At 31.6% G+C, this 17,477-nt stretch overlaps 1 protein-coding gene across 2 annotated transcripts in view; it reads right to left on the reverse strand.

The window, feature by feature from the left end:
• LOC118182618 (uncharacterized) overlaps positions 1 to 17,477 on the reverse strand; it is a 269,407-nt gene that overhangs the window by 83,691 nt on the left and 168,239 nt on the right. For both annotated transcript variants that reach the window (XM_085819175.1, XM_085819174.1), the window contains exons 41-43: positions 12,220 to 12,381; positions 12,072 to 12,127; positions 2,093 to 2,197 (exon numbers count right to left, since the gene is read on the reverse strand). In XM_085819175.1, the coding sequence (XP_085675301.1) occupies positions 2,093 to 2,197; positions 12,072 to 12,127; positions 12,220 to 12,381 (323 nt within the window). The remainder of the gene's footprint in view (positions 1 to 2,092; positions 2,198 to 12,071; positions 12,128 to 12,219; positions 12,382 to 17,477) is intronic.

Raw genomic sequence — 17,477 nt, forward strand, 5'->3', positions numbered from 1 at the left:
ATGTTCACATCATCTTGACCTCACATAATACTTCCGCCAAATTCGCAAATGTATCTGTCTTCTGTTCCATACATTTGTGTAAAACTGTACATAATTTTACACAAACACATGATTACAAATTAAGGAAAAGTTAACTTATTGGCATATCTGTGTGTATATTTATTAATTTTGACGAGGATTGCAGTATTTAGTGGTAATTTTATTTTTTTAATTAACCCAAACAAATAAGTAAAACATGTAAACCCAAAGTGATTATTTTAAAGTTATATAAAAATAAAATGATAAGTTTAATATGAGCAACTATAAAGCCTCTCCTCTTAAAATTATTTAAAAAGTACATGCCACAATAATATCAGGATGAAAAACAAAAGTTTTATTTAAAACATTTTGGAACATAAAATAAAAGTAGCAAACACTCTATAAAGAGTATCGAAAGACGTATACAATTATCAAGGTACCGTAAGGTATTTTCCATTCTTTAAACCTAACATTTTTGCTAAAATCTATATTTTTGTAGTTCAACTACTTAGAATTATATAAAACAAATTCAATAATCAAAATCGTTGTTGTTAGTTATAAAAAAATTACTAAGGTGTGATTTTTGCATAAATGTCATTAAACTATACAAATTGCTATTATCCATCACACAATGAATGTTTCTTTTATGCGGAAATGTCCCGTTTTTCAATTTGTATGGAACTGTCGTGTATCGAAATACTATCAAAGCGCTGTCAAGGGAGCTTCTTAATGTAAACAAAAAACACTCCATCTGGAGACTGAAGCTTCCGAGCAGTGCTTCACTCTTAATGCCGAGCTGGCCCCTCCTTCCTTTCTTACCTCCATGGGTATACAATGCAGCATATGTTATTATAACAAGTAATGAAATTTTGTGTACTGGTGAAAGCTTCAGAGCAGCTGTCACTCTCTTAAACCTTGTGATATCTTTTATTCCTTAAAAATCAAGAAACACTTGCATGAAATGTTATTTTCTATTTCTCAGTGCAATAACTGCTTTATAATGACCTAATACATTGCTATTGTACCTTCCGACATGTGCAACAACTACTTCCAAAAATGGTTTGAACAGATGAAAAAGTTCGTTAACTGTTAAGGCGCATATTTGGGGAAAATATAATGTGAATGTTTTGTATCTATTGTATGCCATTCTTGTCCATCTAAACATTCAATTATTCACAATGGCCACCCAAATGAAGCAGATGCTTTAATAAAAATATTGTTGCTTGAATATAGTGCTTCATTCAACTTGGTAGTGGTTCAACATCAAAAAGCAATCTGATATCACTCAATGGTATTAGTGCAGTGTTTGAACCTGAGCACATTTTACAATATTAACCACTTGCGCTAAAAAGATGTGCCATGCACGTCAAGATGCTTTTGTCTCAAACCGTAAGCGCCGTGAACATCACGTCGATAGGCATTTATCGCAAAAATTAAAATAACGTAGTGCGTACGTCAGCTAACAACGAGATTGTTTATTTCTCGAGTTACAGCTCTGGAGTGCACAGCGTCGCATTTTTAATAGATTTATAATATTTTTATCATATCGCCTCATATTGTAAAATGGAGAATAATAGTAAACTCAGTGATATAGTTTTGACAAGTGCAAGGAGAAAGTGATAAGTTAGTACATCCGATACTGTTACAGATAGCGACTGCGAGGAAATTATTTGTCCAGTTGGGAAACAGCATAGAATTATAGTATATTGTAGCGTACGGCACCGCAACCGTGAAGTTAAGTCGTAGCGCAAGTGGTTAAATTAGACTGAAGCAGGTAGCTTGGGTACTGAATAAATAGAACTAAGATTAATTGGCTTAGTGAGATAAATAGATTTTAATTTGAAGGAAAAAAAAAAACCCTTGATTTGAATTCCCCCCCCCAGCACCAAATTATTTTTATTACAATAAAAACTACATTTAGTTTTCTCCGATTTTCTGAATTAAAATATTTTACAATACACATAGAATCTAATACAAAATAAAAATATAGTGAAGGCAGATAAAAAGGTTCCCATATGCATAAAATTAAGAACATTAAAAGAAACTTAGTGAACACAATACTAAGATAACATACCTGGGAAATTTTTAATTTAAGAGCAATATTTTCCTTTTCAATTATCTGTTTAAGCTGCATAAGCTTTTCAATTTCAGTAAAGTGTTGATCTTTCTCTGCATTAAGCTAAAATAAAAGACTAATCAGATTATTTGAAAGCATTACGAATATGACATCTCACAAAAATAAACTTATCATCATATACATAAAATCCCCCTTCATAAATTTGGCACAATGATCAAATTCGTTTCTAAGATAGAAAATGCAGACATTAAACAGGTAAAACATTAAGCCTCCTCATTGTGCAAAATTATAAACCCACAATCAATGAACAACACACACAAGCCATGAATTACATGACTGTATTCTAGTAGCCAAAATTATTTTTACGCATATGAAAATAGCCTCTCCTAAATCACAACATGAAGTATTTTTTCCCTAAAATGAGCAAAAGAAAACCTAATTATTATTATCAAGTCTAATTTGGAATAATAATGATCAGACTTCTCCAAAGGAAGGCATGCACTTTACATGTATCATATTCCATAGTGAACTTCTGCAATTCATAATTGATTTCAGTATTTATCAAATAAAAAAATTATGGGGCTAAGATATCATTTAAAAGAATCTTTGAGGCAGAAATGTGTCAGATATATAGAAGAACAAGTGACTATGTAAAGAAGCTAAAATGTTTCAAAGCAGCCTATGTATTCTTAGTTCAAAACTCAAACTGTATATGGTGACTACATTGCAGAAGAAAAGCAGTAACCTCTCAAAATAACTGCCCATCTATAATACTGCATGCGTGCAGGTCATAATAGACTGAATGCATAAAGAACTGATGATAGCTTGATAAAATTTATTTTACCCCCCCCCCAAAAAAAATACCTTTCCAGTTCTGAAACTTTTGAGAAAAATATTCACACAATTCTTCTCAGTATCAGAGAGTATAATCAGTAATTACATTTCAAATTATTAAGAACTTTAACCCTTTGACGCACGTGATATTATTTTTATAATTTTTTTAACTAAAAAGAAATTGAATATTATGATCCTAGAGACAAATAATATATGAATAAATAAAATCTACTCTTGCCCATTGTTCTGTGGGTGGTGGTCGCACCGTGAAACAACCGCGCGGCTAGGACTTTGAAACTTACTGATGTAGTAGAGGGAAAAAACTTACCATTTTCCGCGCGCGTTTCCAATAAATGACGAAATTTACGGATTTAAAAAAAATGTATGTAAGATTTGCATTATATACAATTTATAACTTTTTTACAGTAAATCGTCAAAAAAAAATTAAAAAAATAAACATTTATGTAATTTTTCTATAGCAGTGAAAATATAAGTACCTACATAATAAGGACATTTGGATAAATGGATTAAAAAACTCAATAAAATAAGGATAAAAAGAACTCAGTGTTGTTTTTTTTTTTAAATTTCAAAAGAACAAAATTTTTTTGGTGACACTGCTCAAAGCATGTTTTGTCTTTTTGGCAGATGCATAGACCCACACTGCACGTTTCGCACATACATCTCGTTCTACGAGGTTTCTTCCTTGTGCTACAAAATGTACACTGCATGGATTTAAATTTCACTGGTATATGTCCAGCGTTATTTAGTTTTTTTTCATCTGGCACATGAAATTTGTGATTTTTTATGTTAATGGGGGGGGGGGGGCTTGGTCTTTTTGGCTTTGTACGGATCGTTTGTTTCCCATTCATACTTATTTTATTCGTATTTCATCCCAAAATATTCAGAAAATATTTTAAATAAAACTTTATGTGATTTCTATTTTTAATTATAGCAAAGTATATTTATATTAAATTTAAACCACAGAAAATAATTTATAAAATCACAATACTAGCTTGGGGAGCAAGTGTGTTGATGTCAAAGAAAGGTATTTGGAAAAGAAAGACCTTTTTACTGGGCAGGTGCATGTATTGTTTAGTAATAAAATAACTCTGTGGTTTCAAAGCCCTTTATCTATATCCGGGTAAAAATAAACATTCCTATTTGAAAAGCAAGCAAACACCATTGGGAAGCAAACGCCAGTGGTTTCAAGGCACGACCACTGAGCCTTTAGAGGATTGTAAGCATTGTGACACAATGCTCTAGTGGCACAGCTGTCGTGCCCTGAAACCACATAGCAAATGCCATACATATAGAGGGTTTTTTTTATATATGCAGTTTAATTACTGCAATTTTTTATTGCTTATAATAGAAATCATGATGTGCGATGACTAACTTTTGAAATTTAAAGTTGTTTATATTAATAAAAGGAAGTTGTTTTGTCTCATCAAAAACAAATTTTAAAAGGCATCCGATCTGAAGTATTAATACCTAAAACATATACGATTCTACATGCATTTTGTGTTATTTAGATGTAAAAGATCAGTAAAAAATTCATTTTCATTTAAAAATTTCGGAAAAAAGAGGAGAAAAAAAATTAGGAAAATGGTGGTTTCAGGGCGCGACTACCGCGCGTCAAAGGGTTAAACACCATACAATGAAAAGTACATCTAAAGAGCAAAACTAACCCTGAGATATCTTAGTATCAGTACTCCGGATTCATACTGAACTAACATCTGAGAGCAGATGCTTTCTCCAGTCTTATATAACTTTCCCCTGGCCGCCGAGATATTTTATTTCTAGTACTTTCTGCTTCTCAAAATTACTAGAAGGTATATGAAGGGCAAATACAGTTACAGTCACACAGAGCACCAAATACAATATCAATTACAGCTATACAGGGACTCTCATCAAAACTATTGGCAACTTGGCAATATCTTGCTAAGTAAGTGAGACAGCCATTTACTCAGTAGTAAATAGACTTGCCACTGTGATCTTATGTTTCCGGCACAGCATCATTTCTCTCTACTTTTCATGATACATTATACAGAAAAATAAAACAATTTCACGCATAATTTTAGTAAAATTATCCATCCTATGTACAAAATTCATAACAATAATTTCAAGTTCCAATAGGAACTCATAGTTGACACTGGAGATTTAAGAACATTCATAGCCAGAACAGCGGTGTCATTTCTTGATTTCATTTGGGGGTGTGAGTTTTGCAGTTAGAATTTGACTACAATGAGGAATGAATTCAACATTTGCAAGCGTGCCCATAAGTGTGTATGTTGGGAGGGAGGAAGAGATTTCACGAGTGAACACAATAATAGTTAACACAATTTAATTAATTTTGTGATTTTTAAAGCAAAAAATGACCAAACTACACCTGCTGTTAAAGGTCATGTGGGGAGACAGAATTGCGATTTCCTGGCTCTTATGCATATTTCATCATGGCTTTGCATCACAGAAACAAATACTTTTTGTTGAATTAAATACATATGTATATATATACACATAGACTCCAAACTGAAGCAAAACTTGTCAGTAGTCAATGCGAAGAACTGACATTTTTACAACTTTGAAAATGTGCGCGTAATGCATGTTGTAATTAACCATTCATTAATTTTTGATTAATCATTAATTGTAATAAATTTTATTACATTTAAAATCCATATATATAAAACTGAATAATTAAAAATATATCTTGTAAATTATATGCACATTTAATTAGAAATTTTCATTTAAATCCTCAAACATGTATATCACTAAATCTACTAATATATGAGCAAAGTATTTTAAATCACTACTAATTGTAGAAAAAAATCAGAATCCATAAATCATATATCTTTATTTTGGATTTGATTTTCACAGGGAAATAACATTAAAAAATTTAGATAACCAAGAATAATACATATAAATATTAAAAAAATAATTTACGAATGCAAAGATTTATATGTAGCATGCTTAGCAAGCTTAAGATCTGATTTTGAGAAATTTTTTTATAATACAGTTCTTCATTTGCCTGCATATTTATTTTTTCAATGAAAACTGCTTCGAGAGTTTTAGGACCTAAATTTGGTCGAAATTCCGTCTTTTTTTTAACAATAGAAAAAATTCTTTCACAAGCTGCATTTGAATGAGGTATTATTAAGACAGCAAGCATTACAATAGGCAATACTTTGTTTTAATACACTCCATTCATATTTCTTTATTTGGCAATTTCTTCCCATGCTTTATCAATAGGCAAATCTACATTTTCTCTCAAATCATCTACTTCATAGATAAAAAATTCAATTTCCACTTGATTAAGATATTTTTCATCAATAATGGATGGGAAAGTATTCATCAAGTAAAGAACAAATGAAAATGAAACTTCAGTTCTCAAGTTGATGTCAGCAACTTCAGCAATTTTTAGAAATGATGAAGATGTTTAGAGTAACATCTTCATTTTCTTTAGAAATTACTGATGGTTTTACGAATCTAACAAATAAATTCATTAAAAGTTCAACAAGTTCTCTTCTTAATTGATGTATATAAGGAGCTTGTTGTTGCAAATTAACATTTACTGTTATAAGCAAAGTATTTTTCAAAAATAACAAGTACAATTTGGTGGTAGGTGATTGTAACATTTTTTTAATGTTTTGGAATATCTTTCCTTTATTCTCACTGTTATCTGATTGATCACCATTAAAAAAATTTAAAATTCAGAGCATCCCATTGTTCAAAAATTCTTGTTAATTATTTTAAAAGAGACAACCATCTCGTACTGCAGTATTTCAAAATTTTATGAGATTTTGCATTCTATCCCAAAATTTGTTGAGCAACATTGAAGCTGTGCTTCCATTTCAAACTTTTCTCCAAATAAAAATATATATCTATTAACATTTCGATTTCTGAGCCAATTAATTTTTTGGTAGCCTTTTTTGCAGCTATATGCAAGAGGTGGCATGGACAACTTCAGATGATTATATTTGGTTGATGCATTTTGATAAACAATGCTACACCTTTAAACTTTCCAATCATATTACTAGCATTATCTGAAGAAAATAATAAGCAATTTTTCCATTCTAAACTTTTGCTTTAAGATTTTTCATTTATTCAATTAAAAATACCTTCTCCAGTATTTTTCGTGCATTCTAAAATAGAAATACCTTCTACGGTATTATTCGTGCATTCTAAAATAGAAATCAATGAAATAATTATCACTCCCTTTCAGAGTTCATGCACATTTCTGCACATGGAAATTAAGTATTTTTAAGGACCATTAATGAAAAAAATTAAAGACTTATCAGAACATAGCAACTAAATAAATTCAATCAGCTTATAACTGATCTTCACTTTTGTAATAACATTTTAAGAATAAAATAGATCCGTAAGTAGGATGCATTCTTATTAAAGATAATTAATTATAAAACAAATTTGAGAATAAAATCACTTTATAAAATTTATCAAGTAGCATTAAATATTTTACACGTATAATAGATGGACATATTTGAAAGAAGATTAGGGACATTTTATTAACAGCTTTATGTTGATTTTTATTTATTTATTTAAATGTCTCATTTTGCCATGTACTTAGTTTAGAGGTTTAGTAAATATCAGATAGGTTTTATGTCAACTGCATTAGAAAAAAAATTGTAAAATGAGTTCAAATTAACTGATTATAGTAAAGAACTCAACAATTATTCGGATGAGAGATGTCTTTGTGGAAAATATGAATTCAAAAAAATTTTATAGCAGCAAATATAGGATGGAATATCAAACAAAAATACTTTAGGAAATAAATATGAAACTGTTATTAAACTGATTATTAAGCATTACATTAACTTACAGTAGTAATTCATCAGCACGTCAACAAAGAACAACATCTATTTTGAAGAAAGAACAATGTCTGTTTCTGCGTAAGCTTTCAAGTCCTGAGTAAATAAATTCTGCATTTTTGGGTTTATCTGAATAACAAATCAGTAATTCTTAATGGTGGCTTTTCCACCATTAAGAGCATCACTTTCAGATATTTCTTCAAGTGTTAAAATCACAGTCAAATGAATCAAACAGCAGTGCCTATATGGCTTCCACTCTGCCACTCCATTTAGTATCACTGAGTGATTTTAAAGTTGATGAGCCTCCATAAAACATATTTGTGGACAAGCGTATGTTTTCAAAATGGCATGCCTTTTTGATTATGCCTCTATGAAGCAATGTGTTAAGCTGCTCAAATGCATTTCAAAATGCAGGAATGGACGATTATATACTAACTAAACAAAAATTTAAGATATGTGCATAACGATTAACAATTGCCATTCTATTATCCTGCAGTATTCGTGTGGCTACACCACTATATGATCCTCTCATATTAGTCGCACTGTCATAACAGTAGACTCGTAAATCTGAAAGATTTAGTCTAGCCTTCGCTCAGCAAATTATACAAGGATTCTCCAACAGGTTTCTTAGTCCTGTAAAATCCAGCAAAAGATTCATTGATTTCCAAGTTGTTATCTATGTAACTGAAAACTATAGCCACAGGCTCATGATTGGAAATGTCTCGAGTTTTATCAACCATTACAGAAAAAGAGTACGACTCTTTTATTTTATTTTGTAAATAGTTAAAGATTTTCATAAATTAAGAATATAATTTTGATGATTTTTGTGTACATAAGAATAGGATTTCTCTTTATTTAAAAGAATTTTTTCAATTAATGGACAGTCTTTATCTCTCAAATGCCTTAATACCAAAAAATTGCCTCTATTATTAGAACTTATTTTTTCATTGTGTCCTCTCAAAGCAGTTCCTTGATGTGCACAAAAAACTAGTTTCACAGACATTTTTCAAATATTTGTGGTTTTCATCAGTGTCTTTTGAATACTGCTTATCAAGCTTAGCATAAATGGAACTCTATGATAAACTTTCAGTAAACAACTTTCTGAGTTTTTGAGAATTTTAGGACTCATGAGATTTGAATTTTTAAACTGCATTCAACCAGTTACTGAACCCGTTAATTGTAAGTACAGATTCAGTATATCCTTTGTTAAGATCTGAAAATGCTCCGCATCAAAAACAGAACACTGTATTTGTTGAAAGACTGTATTCTAACGATCTGTACACATTGTACCACTCTTTTCTAAACTTACAATTTCTTTTATCAAGAGGGAAAACGGAAAGTTCAGGTTGATAAGGAGTTACATCTCCTTTGGCACTTTGAGGACCATTAGTAGGGTCTCTCATGAACTATAGTCAAAATTACAGAACTTGGGATGGCACAGTTTTAAATCCATTATCAATCGTCCTCTCTTGACTAAATTTCTTGCGGCTTTCCTCCAAAGAGTCCAAAGGCCCGTTAACATTTTCAATTATTGATTTATGAAGTTGAATGGGGGGACACTTTTTAATATGAATGGAACATTGCAGCAAAATTATATTTGACAGCAGCTTTTCTTAGCAATTGGGAAAGGAAATCATTCCCAGCCAATAAGGGTCGACAGCCGATTCACGCCCTTCCATACTAGTAGCATGGTGATGTTGCACAGAGTGATGCAACTTCCAATAATGAAAGAAAATTTCTCCTTACGATGCAATCGTCAGATAGGTGTGCATTTCTGAACTGGTAGAGAAGAGAAGAGTAATAAGCCAGGAAAATCAGCTATTGTGACTGAAGAAAGGGTTTCAGTGGAATCCTTGACAGGTGGTTTTGGTATTCTAGTGACTACATCGTATTTAGTTGTTATGATATTGAAAAGGATAGCAGGTGGCTGAAAATTTTTGACATTTCTTATTCAAATATACAACCGTCTTTCAAATGGAAATGTAAAATAAGGAGAAGCTGAAATGCCAAAATCATTTTTTCATCTCCCATTTCAAATCAATCATGTCTTCATTTTAATCACCCCAAAATTCGGAACGTTTCCCTATGTAGAAGAGACAACGAAAAGAACCTTTTAGCCACAAAGCAAATAATTTTTATATTTCCCTACATGATGATTAACTTTTTTTTAAAGTGGAAAAGGAAACTTCAGAAGGAATTTGTTCCTGAGCAATAAATGGTGAACTCCTTTCTTTATAAGGAAGTAATGGACAGATTCAAGACAGTTAAGTACGATATGAAAAATAAAAAATTAACTACAGCTTGACATTTAAATGGACTACAGTTCTATTTATTCCATACATATGGAATAATACCATAAAATAGTAGTCTGCCTTTTTTATTCATCATAAATTTCTCAAGCACAATTTATTAATGCTAGCAATCAAAATTTTAAATACTGTTGGGTGCATACAGGTCCATAATCGATTGATATCTAGTACTTTCTGATTCTTGAAATTAGACAGACAAAGTAGACAGATGTCTTGTTTCGCACCAGCTAAGTCTTTCTGCACCGATGGGTGAAAAATCAAGCATAGGTGCGAAGGAAAGGTATAGAGAAAGGGGGGTAATTTCGTATTTGAGGAGATTAAAAAGGAACTTCGTACATTTTGTATGAGTTCAAAAGGCCAGAAAGAAAAGATGGGACAAAATAAATTGCCCAAAAATAGAGGGGGGGGGGAAAAGAAGGCCTATAGAAAGAAAAGGAAAAGAAGTAGAAAATATCCTAAAATACGATTGTGTCCATGATTGTAGTTAAAAGGAGTTCATTTGCAAAAATTAGTGTCTTTAAGAAGCAAACTTTAGCTAAGTTGAAAAAATAAATAAATGAATGAATTCCTACATGGTAATGTGTATGCCCTTATCTTGAGACCTAACTAGAAAAGACATATCATCACAGAGATGTACATAATATTTTAACTAAAGTAACATTAACTATTACCGTTCCCAAAAAATTCATGTATATTTCAGAAAAACAATAATTGACAAAATCATAAATCCATACACAGTGTGAGAGCATTTCAGCAAAAATAAATTATACAGTATTTTTCTTAAATATTAGTTAAATATAAAATTAATTTATTAATTCAACCATTGTAATTTATTATAGTACAAGTTTAACAAATTCCATCACACTGTATTTATATTTGCTCGTAAATCTAAGTTTGAGACCTAGAAAAAAAAAAAAAAGTCGGGGATCTTAGTTACAAAAATCACAATCTATACTCATCGATGGTCAAGAGATCCCCATTTTTCCCTCTTAAGAAATTCCTAAGCACAAAAAGGGAGGCCTCCGAAGGGTGTGAATGGCTGATAAGAACGGACTACTGATAAGGAATGTGGCGTCTCTACGGAATAGTTACGAAGAAAAGAAGCACATGACTTGCTACTATTACTAACTATTGTATAATGCTAGAATCTTATGACAAGAATAAATAAAGAAATTTAATGGCACTTTAGTGATAGAGAATAAGATATTGTATAGAGAACAGAATGTTACTTATCTGAATATTCCGTGTCAGGGTTTCTTTTGGATTTCTCATGTTGATAGGGAACAGCCAAAAAGAAATTTGAAGTTTCGAAGAAGTGAAGTTTCCTTTTTCAATTTGATGAACGAGACATTGCATAGGAAAGGTGCATTAATCTTTTTAGAGAGTTGAAAACATTTAATGAAACACTTTTTTAAAAATTCCGGAGCTATGTTTAGACACTGCCTCCAGCTTTCGTGATCGCAGCTACTCTCACACATTTTATTTATATTTTTTTCTTCGATTCTTGAAATTACTGGAAAGCAATACAAGGCTCGAATCACAGTTGCAGTTAACATGGCTGTGAATTGCATTTATTAAATTTCAATACACATTACAGTCACATAGGAACAGAAGCAAAATTTCACCAAATTTACGACAAAATAAGTCACAAAAACCATTGTCTGTTTGGTGATATATCGCCAAATTACTCTACCCATTTACTCAATGCTAAAAGCCCTAGCCCCTGTATTCTTACTTTTCTAGCATAGCCTTCTCTTAAAAAACATTTTCTTGCACTACATTACACGACTCGTCGTCAGGGTGAATTCTATCCTAAGGCAATCATCAATCAAAATGCTACATTACACAGAAAAATACAACAATTTTACTTATAATTCTACTAAAATTACCTAAGTACAAAATCTGTAATATTACTAATGAACAGTTACAGATTTAAGGGAATTTTATGAAGTTGCCAAAAGTTTCGTATTTTAAATTTTGATTTACTAAGCAATTAAAGTAACAATGGAATACCTGCTTCTTAAACTTGGAAGTCAATTCCTTTATTTGCTGCTGGCTGGCACATAATGCTAGAAAATGAAAAAGTATATAACTGAAATTAACACTTTAACTTGAACATGCACAAAATATGAAATAACTTATGCATATGCAAAATAAAAACCTTTTTCCATATCTTCAATACTGCTATTTTTTTCATTTACTTGTCTTCTCAAGTCAGTTAATTCCTCTAAATGTTTTATACAATTAGAATGAAACTCTTTAGTTTTCAGACTTGCTGTATTTTCACATTGTTCAAGAACATCTATTAATCGATGAAAGGTGCCTATAAATTATCAAGAAGTGATTAAATACACATGTAATAATAAATTTTAAATAAACAAAGAATAGGGAAAACAAAAAGCTGACTCTGAATATGGAAAAAAAAGTACAAAAATCGTCAGAAATAAATTTTTTTTAAAATATAAATTGGAGAACACACAGCAGTAATTTCATTAAATACGAGAGTTGGAACTTTAAAAGTCGCAAGAATCTCAGGAACAGTTTGGAAGCGAGTGCCACAAAGTGATTCCTTCATCTTAGAAATTAAGTCATAGTCACAAGGGCTTAGATCTGGGGAGTATGGCGGATGGTAAAACACTTCCCAGCCCCATCGCTTGAACAAATCAGTCACAGCTTGCGCTGCATGCGGCCAAGCATTGTCATGCAAAATTAGAGGAGCGTTCTGCAGAAAGCGTCGCCATTTTTTTCTCAAAGCTGGTCGGAGATTGTGATCCAAAAATGAGCAGTAATGGTCTGCTGTGGGGGAACGGTATGCGTTAGGATGACACAATCACAGTCATACACGAGAATCACCATAACTTTCACATTGCTCCGGTTCTGACAAAATTTCGAACGTCGTAGTGACCCATGATGACGCCATTCGTTTGATTGGCATCTCAGTTTTGGCTGGTATGATCGGGCCCAAGTCTCATCCAGCGTAATGATATGGCGTAAAAAAGCATCTCCTTCGTGCTCATAACGCTCCAGGTGGGTTCGGGCAGCATCGTATCATAGCCATTTCTGCATTTCCGTCATGCAGATTCCCTGCAAGCCTCTTGAAGCCCTTGATGACACTGTCGTGCTGTACGGCCTCTGGCACATTCAATTTTTATCCAACATCGTTGTTCTTGTTTTGAAAACATCCTGACAACACTTACTTTAAACCATGAGCTAATACAAGTAAGCAGGATGAGTCTTTTTGCTGAGAGGTAAGGTAGGTGTGTAGTTCACGTGTGGTATACGCGATATTCTTTGGTTTTGTTGCGTAGCATTTTTTCAGCTGTGTTGCCACTATTAAAATTCCAACCCTCGTACATTACAAAAATGATTGCTTAAATATAAAACGGCAAAAATATATTTAAAATAAAAATATTAATATAAAACATTATATAACTAGGAAAAAAAAACACAATATACTTTAAAACATTAAAAAATAAATGTAGAAAATTCTACCTGTAAAAGACATATGTAAATTATCAAGGTTAATTTTTACGACCTTCAAATTCAATCAGAAGCTTTTTATGTGCATAAAATTTTCTGCCTCCAAAAATCCCAAATTTTGTTACTTTTATACTTATAACAAAAATGATTCAAATAAAGAGTTATGTGATCAAAACACAAGCATAGGAACTTTAACACTACATATGGACTGACAAAATAATTTTATATGACAAATGTACATTTCGTTATTATAGAAAACTAATTTCATTTATTATTTTATGTATTATAATAAAAGCAAAATGAGACTATTCTATAATCACCATTGTAGAATAAAAATATGTTTTTAATTTTTTATAAACTAAATGCACAAAGTAATTAAATGATGATTGATAAAATATGAAAATGCACAGAGAAAGGAAAAACAGTATAAAAGATTATATTTTCAATGCGAAATATTTTGCAGACAAATAAATTTTTTAATTACACAGATCAATTTCATTTCTACTGTTCTTTAACTTTTAAAAAGAGAATTCCTTCATTAAAAATTATTGTTCAACATTAAAATACAAATTACAAATTTTTTACTTTTTCAAGCCATGGAATATTTATTACAAATTCCTTATTTAAGAACGTATTGTTTTTAAAAGTAATACTAAAATGATAAACATGCACTTTAACCAAAACAATTTCTTTAGAACAGAAATTGATAGGCTGCCCGATTTTGTAAGATACGCATATAAAAACAACAAGTTGCAATAAAAATATTCCTCAACTTATATATGTATACAAGTTCTGGCCAGTCCACTTTTTTTTATCATACGGCCAGCTTGTGCAGGCTAGGAGAATCGAGGCTGTGCCCTTATAATAATAATAATAATATGTATAAAAGTTCCACGTCAACTAATTCAATTTTAACAGCTATTTTCTCTAAAATATTCCTTTTGTAAAGGAATGCAGTATAAAGTCCAAGATCTGGAATCATAGGGGATTCCGACAATTCAAGATTATCCATTTAAATACAATTAAGATTATGCAGGCATACTTGCCAACCTATGACACTCAAAAATCAGGAGATTTTTTTAAGAAATCAGGAGATTTTTCACAATGTTAAAAAGACTTTTTAAATGATAAAAATATGGTTTTTAATAATGAATTAACTTTAAATAGTAACTAATTCTTAAATGCAAGCAACACAAAAATACCTTACACATAAAAAAACATTTTTATTACTTGCATCGTTTAAGGGGGAAAAAAAAAAAAAAAGAGGAGAGAATTTTAGTTTAGAAAATTAATTTTGTTCATTGCAATTGCCACGTAGGCTTGCTTTTGCTAAGAAACGTTTTTCTAATGTGTCATCACTAATATTAGATTTAAATTTAGTCCTCGTTTACGCAACAACACTGAAAATCCTCTCACACTCTGCACTACTATGGGGAACTGTCAAGATGGCCAACACAATTCTAGACAGTTGACTATATTTTAAAATTCCATCAGCACCTTTCAGTTTTCCAATTAAACTCCACTGGGTGTCAATCCTAGCTGATTTTATAACTTCATTCAAATTTTCTAATTGTAAACTGCTGTTATGCAGCTGTTGGAATTGTTTCAATTTTTCCTTCCTTTTAGAACTCCTTTCAAGATAATAATAAATATCAACAACGTGTTCATCCACATTTATTGGTAAAGAAGCTGCCCCTTTTTCAGCTGCTAAATTAAAGAGGTGACAGGTGCACCTCAAAATCTGCAAATCTGAATTTTCCTTTCTTAAGATGCCTGCAACACCAGTCTTCAAGCCTACCAATACTGGTGCATTATCAGCACCAAGTGCTAAGCAATTATCCAGAGGGCCTGCATTTTCTTTTAAAGTTTAATAATTAGCTGTGGTATATTAAAGCTTGTCAAATGTCCTTCTAAAATGGGGACAGAAAGTAAACTGCACTCAATTTCTTAAGAATCTGGATTAACCCGGCGGAAGGCGCACCAAGAAAAGTTACTAGAACGGGCGTGTGGGGTATCACATACCCCAATATTTAAAATACAATAAAAATAGTATTATTTAGTTTTAAAACTTCTTTTTTCCCCCCCCTCGTGTATTATAAATAAGTGAATAATAATTGGGTTTCAACAAATTAATTTCCGAAATAATCTTAGAGTTAAAATTAAGATAAATGAAAGTAATAAACACCATGCCTCTAAGTTTTATTGCATCTCTAATACACCATTCTTTTTTTTATTTCTTCACACATTGAACGAAATACATTCATGTGTTCTTGGCACAGAATGTTTTCACATTTTAAACATTGCATTCACGTTCTTCTGTCCTTGGCGCGAGGGCAAAAAATTTAACACAGCTTTCATACTTAGTTGTTTCTAATTTCATGTATTCGTTTTAATTCTTCATCGAAACTTCTGCTTTTGTTTTGCATGCAGTACGTCAATTTCTTGGAAAAGTATTAATCTCTGATTTTTGTTCAATACTTTTTTTCATTAATTGTAATGCTAAGTCCTTCAAAAACAGACTTCTGTTTCTTGTTGGTGGATTAGCAGTTGAATATAATATAATTCAAGCATTTATTACAGCAACATTCAGTGCAGGAAAGAAAATTACCATTGGCTACGTTCTCGTTATTCTGGCAATTGAATAATTGGCTGACATTTCATCCCCCATATCCACTGCTCCTTTAGTCATGTTATTAAAACATATAATTCCTAACGTTTTATTTTCTCCAATGGTATCATCTATAGTATGAACGTTATATAATGTTATAATGATCGTTATATAAAGCATAAGAACAGTTTTTCTTTTTTTAGGAACATCAGGAATTAATGTTTTATCTTTTTCGAAACCAAAACATTGTAGAAAATATTCTTAGTTTCATCTTCAGTTTCCGAAATGCAATCTTCATCGCTTTCAAATATTTCTAATAAATCTTGCATGCGTTGCATCTCCATTTCATAGAGAGTTATTCTTTTTACCATAATGAAGTTAGAAATTTTTAAGAATTTAATGTCAAGTACTTTAAAATCACTTGCGAGTGGAAATATTTACTGTTACACTCTAGAAATAAATTTCTGAACTAAATATTCAGTCAGAAAAACACTTACACGGACAGGCGCATGGGGTGTGTCATACCCCAGTTCCAACAAAATACCGATAAATCTTTTTCTGAAACACACAGGCAAAGAAAAAGCGGTTCTGAAAGTCAACCACAACTAGAAACTCAGCTACTGAAAGTAGCACAGAATTTCAGTTTCACAAGTTAGGAATATTCCACTTTTATGTAGGGTTGGGGTATGATACACCCCATGCGCCTTCCCGTGGGTTAAAAAAAGAAACAACAATTGGATACAGTTTTGAATCGGTATTATTGCTTCCATCCGTAGAGAGGCAGAACGGAGCTGTTTTGTGCAATCAATAACTGAAAATTTATTTTTCAAACCCATTTCTTTAACAATTACACCTGTTTTGGTTCTTGCACTTGAGTATTTCTTAGCAATTTCACTATCGGGAAACATTTTTCTAAATAAAGCTGCAGCGTGATCCGATGCATTCAGTGGCAGGTTGTGCTCCAGTAAAAAGGCAGAGAACAGACATTCTGCATTAATAACTTTTTGGTCCTTTGTTTCCGAAGAAAAATTTAATTTTTCGTTTTTTTAAAAAACAACTCATGTTATCCTTGTGTTTTTCTGTTCGCACATGTTTGAGAACATCCGCCCTTCCACACTGCGAATTCGAAAAATCGCAATGACAGGCGGTGCACATAGCAAATTTATTACATTTCCTTGAGGAAATAATGGAAGGAAAGTCAACTGTGTACGATTTTTGAAATGTACACGAGTATTTCATTCTCGCAGACATAACAAAAGATGATAATTTCTAAAACTATTTCCCGAAGGCACGTGCACTCACACAACTCAGCACAAATTGAACGAAATAAC

This window comes from Stegodyphus dumicola, chromosome 6, assembly GCF_044657685.1.
Source record: "Stegodyphus dumicola isolate Sdum_Otavi_A_Nest chromosome 6, ASM4465768v1".
Taxonomy (NCBI): Eukaryota; Metazoa; Arthropoda; class Arachnida; order Araneae; family Eresidae; genus Stegodyphus; species Stegodyphus dumicola.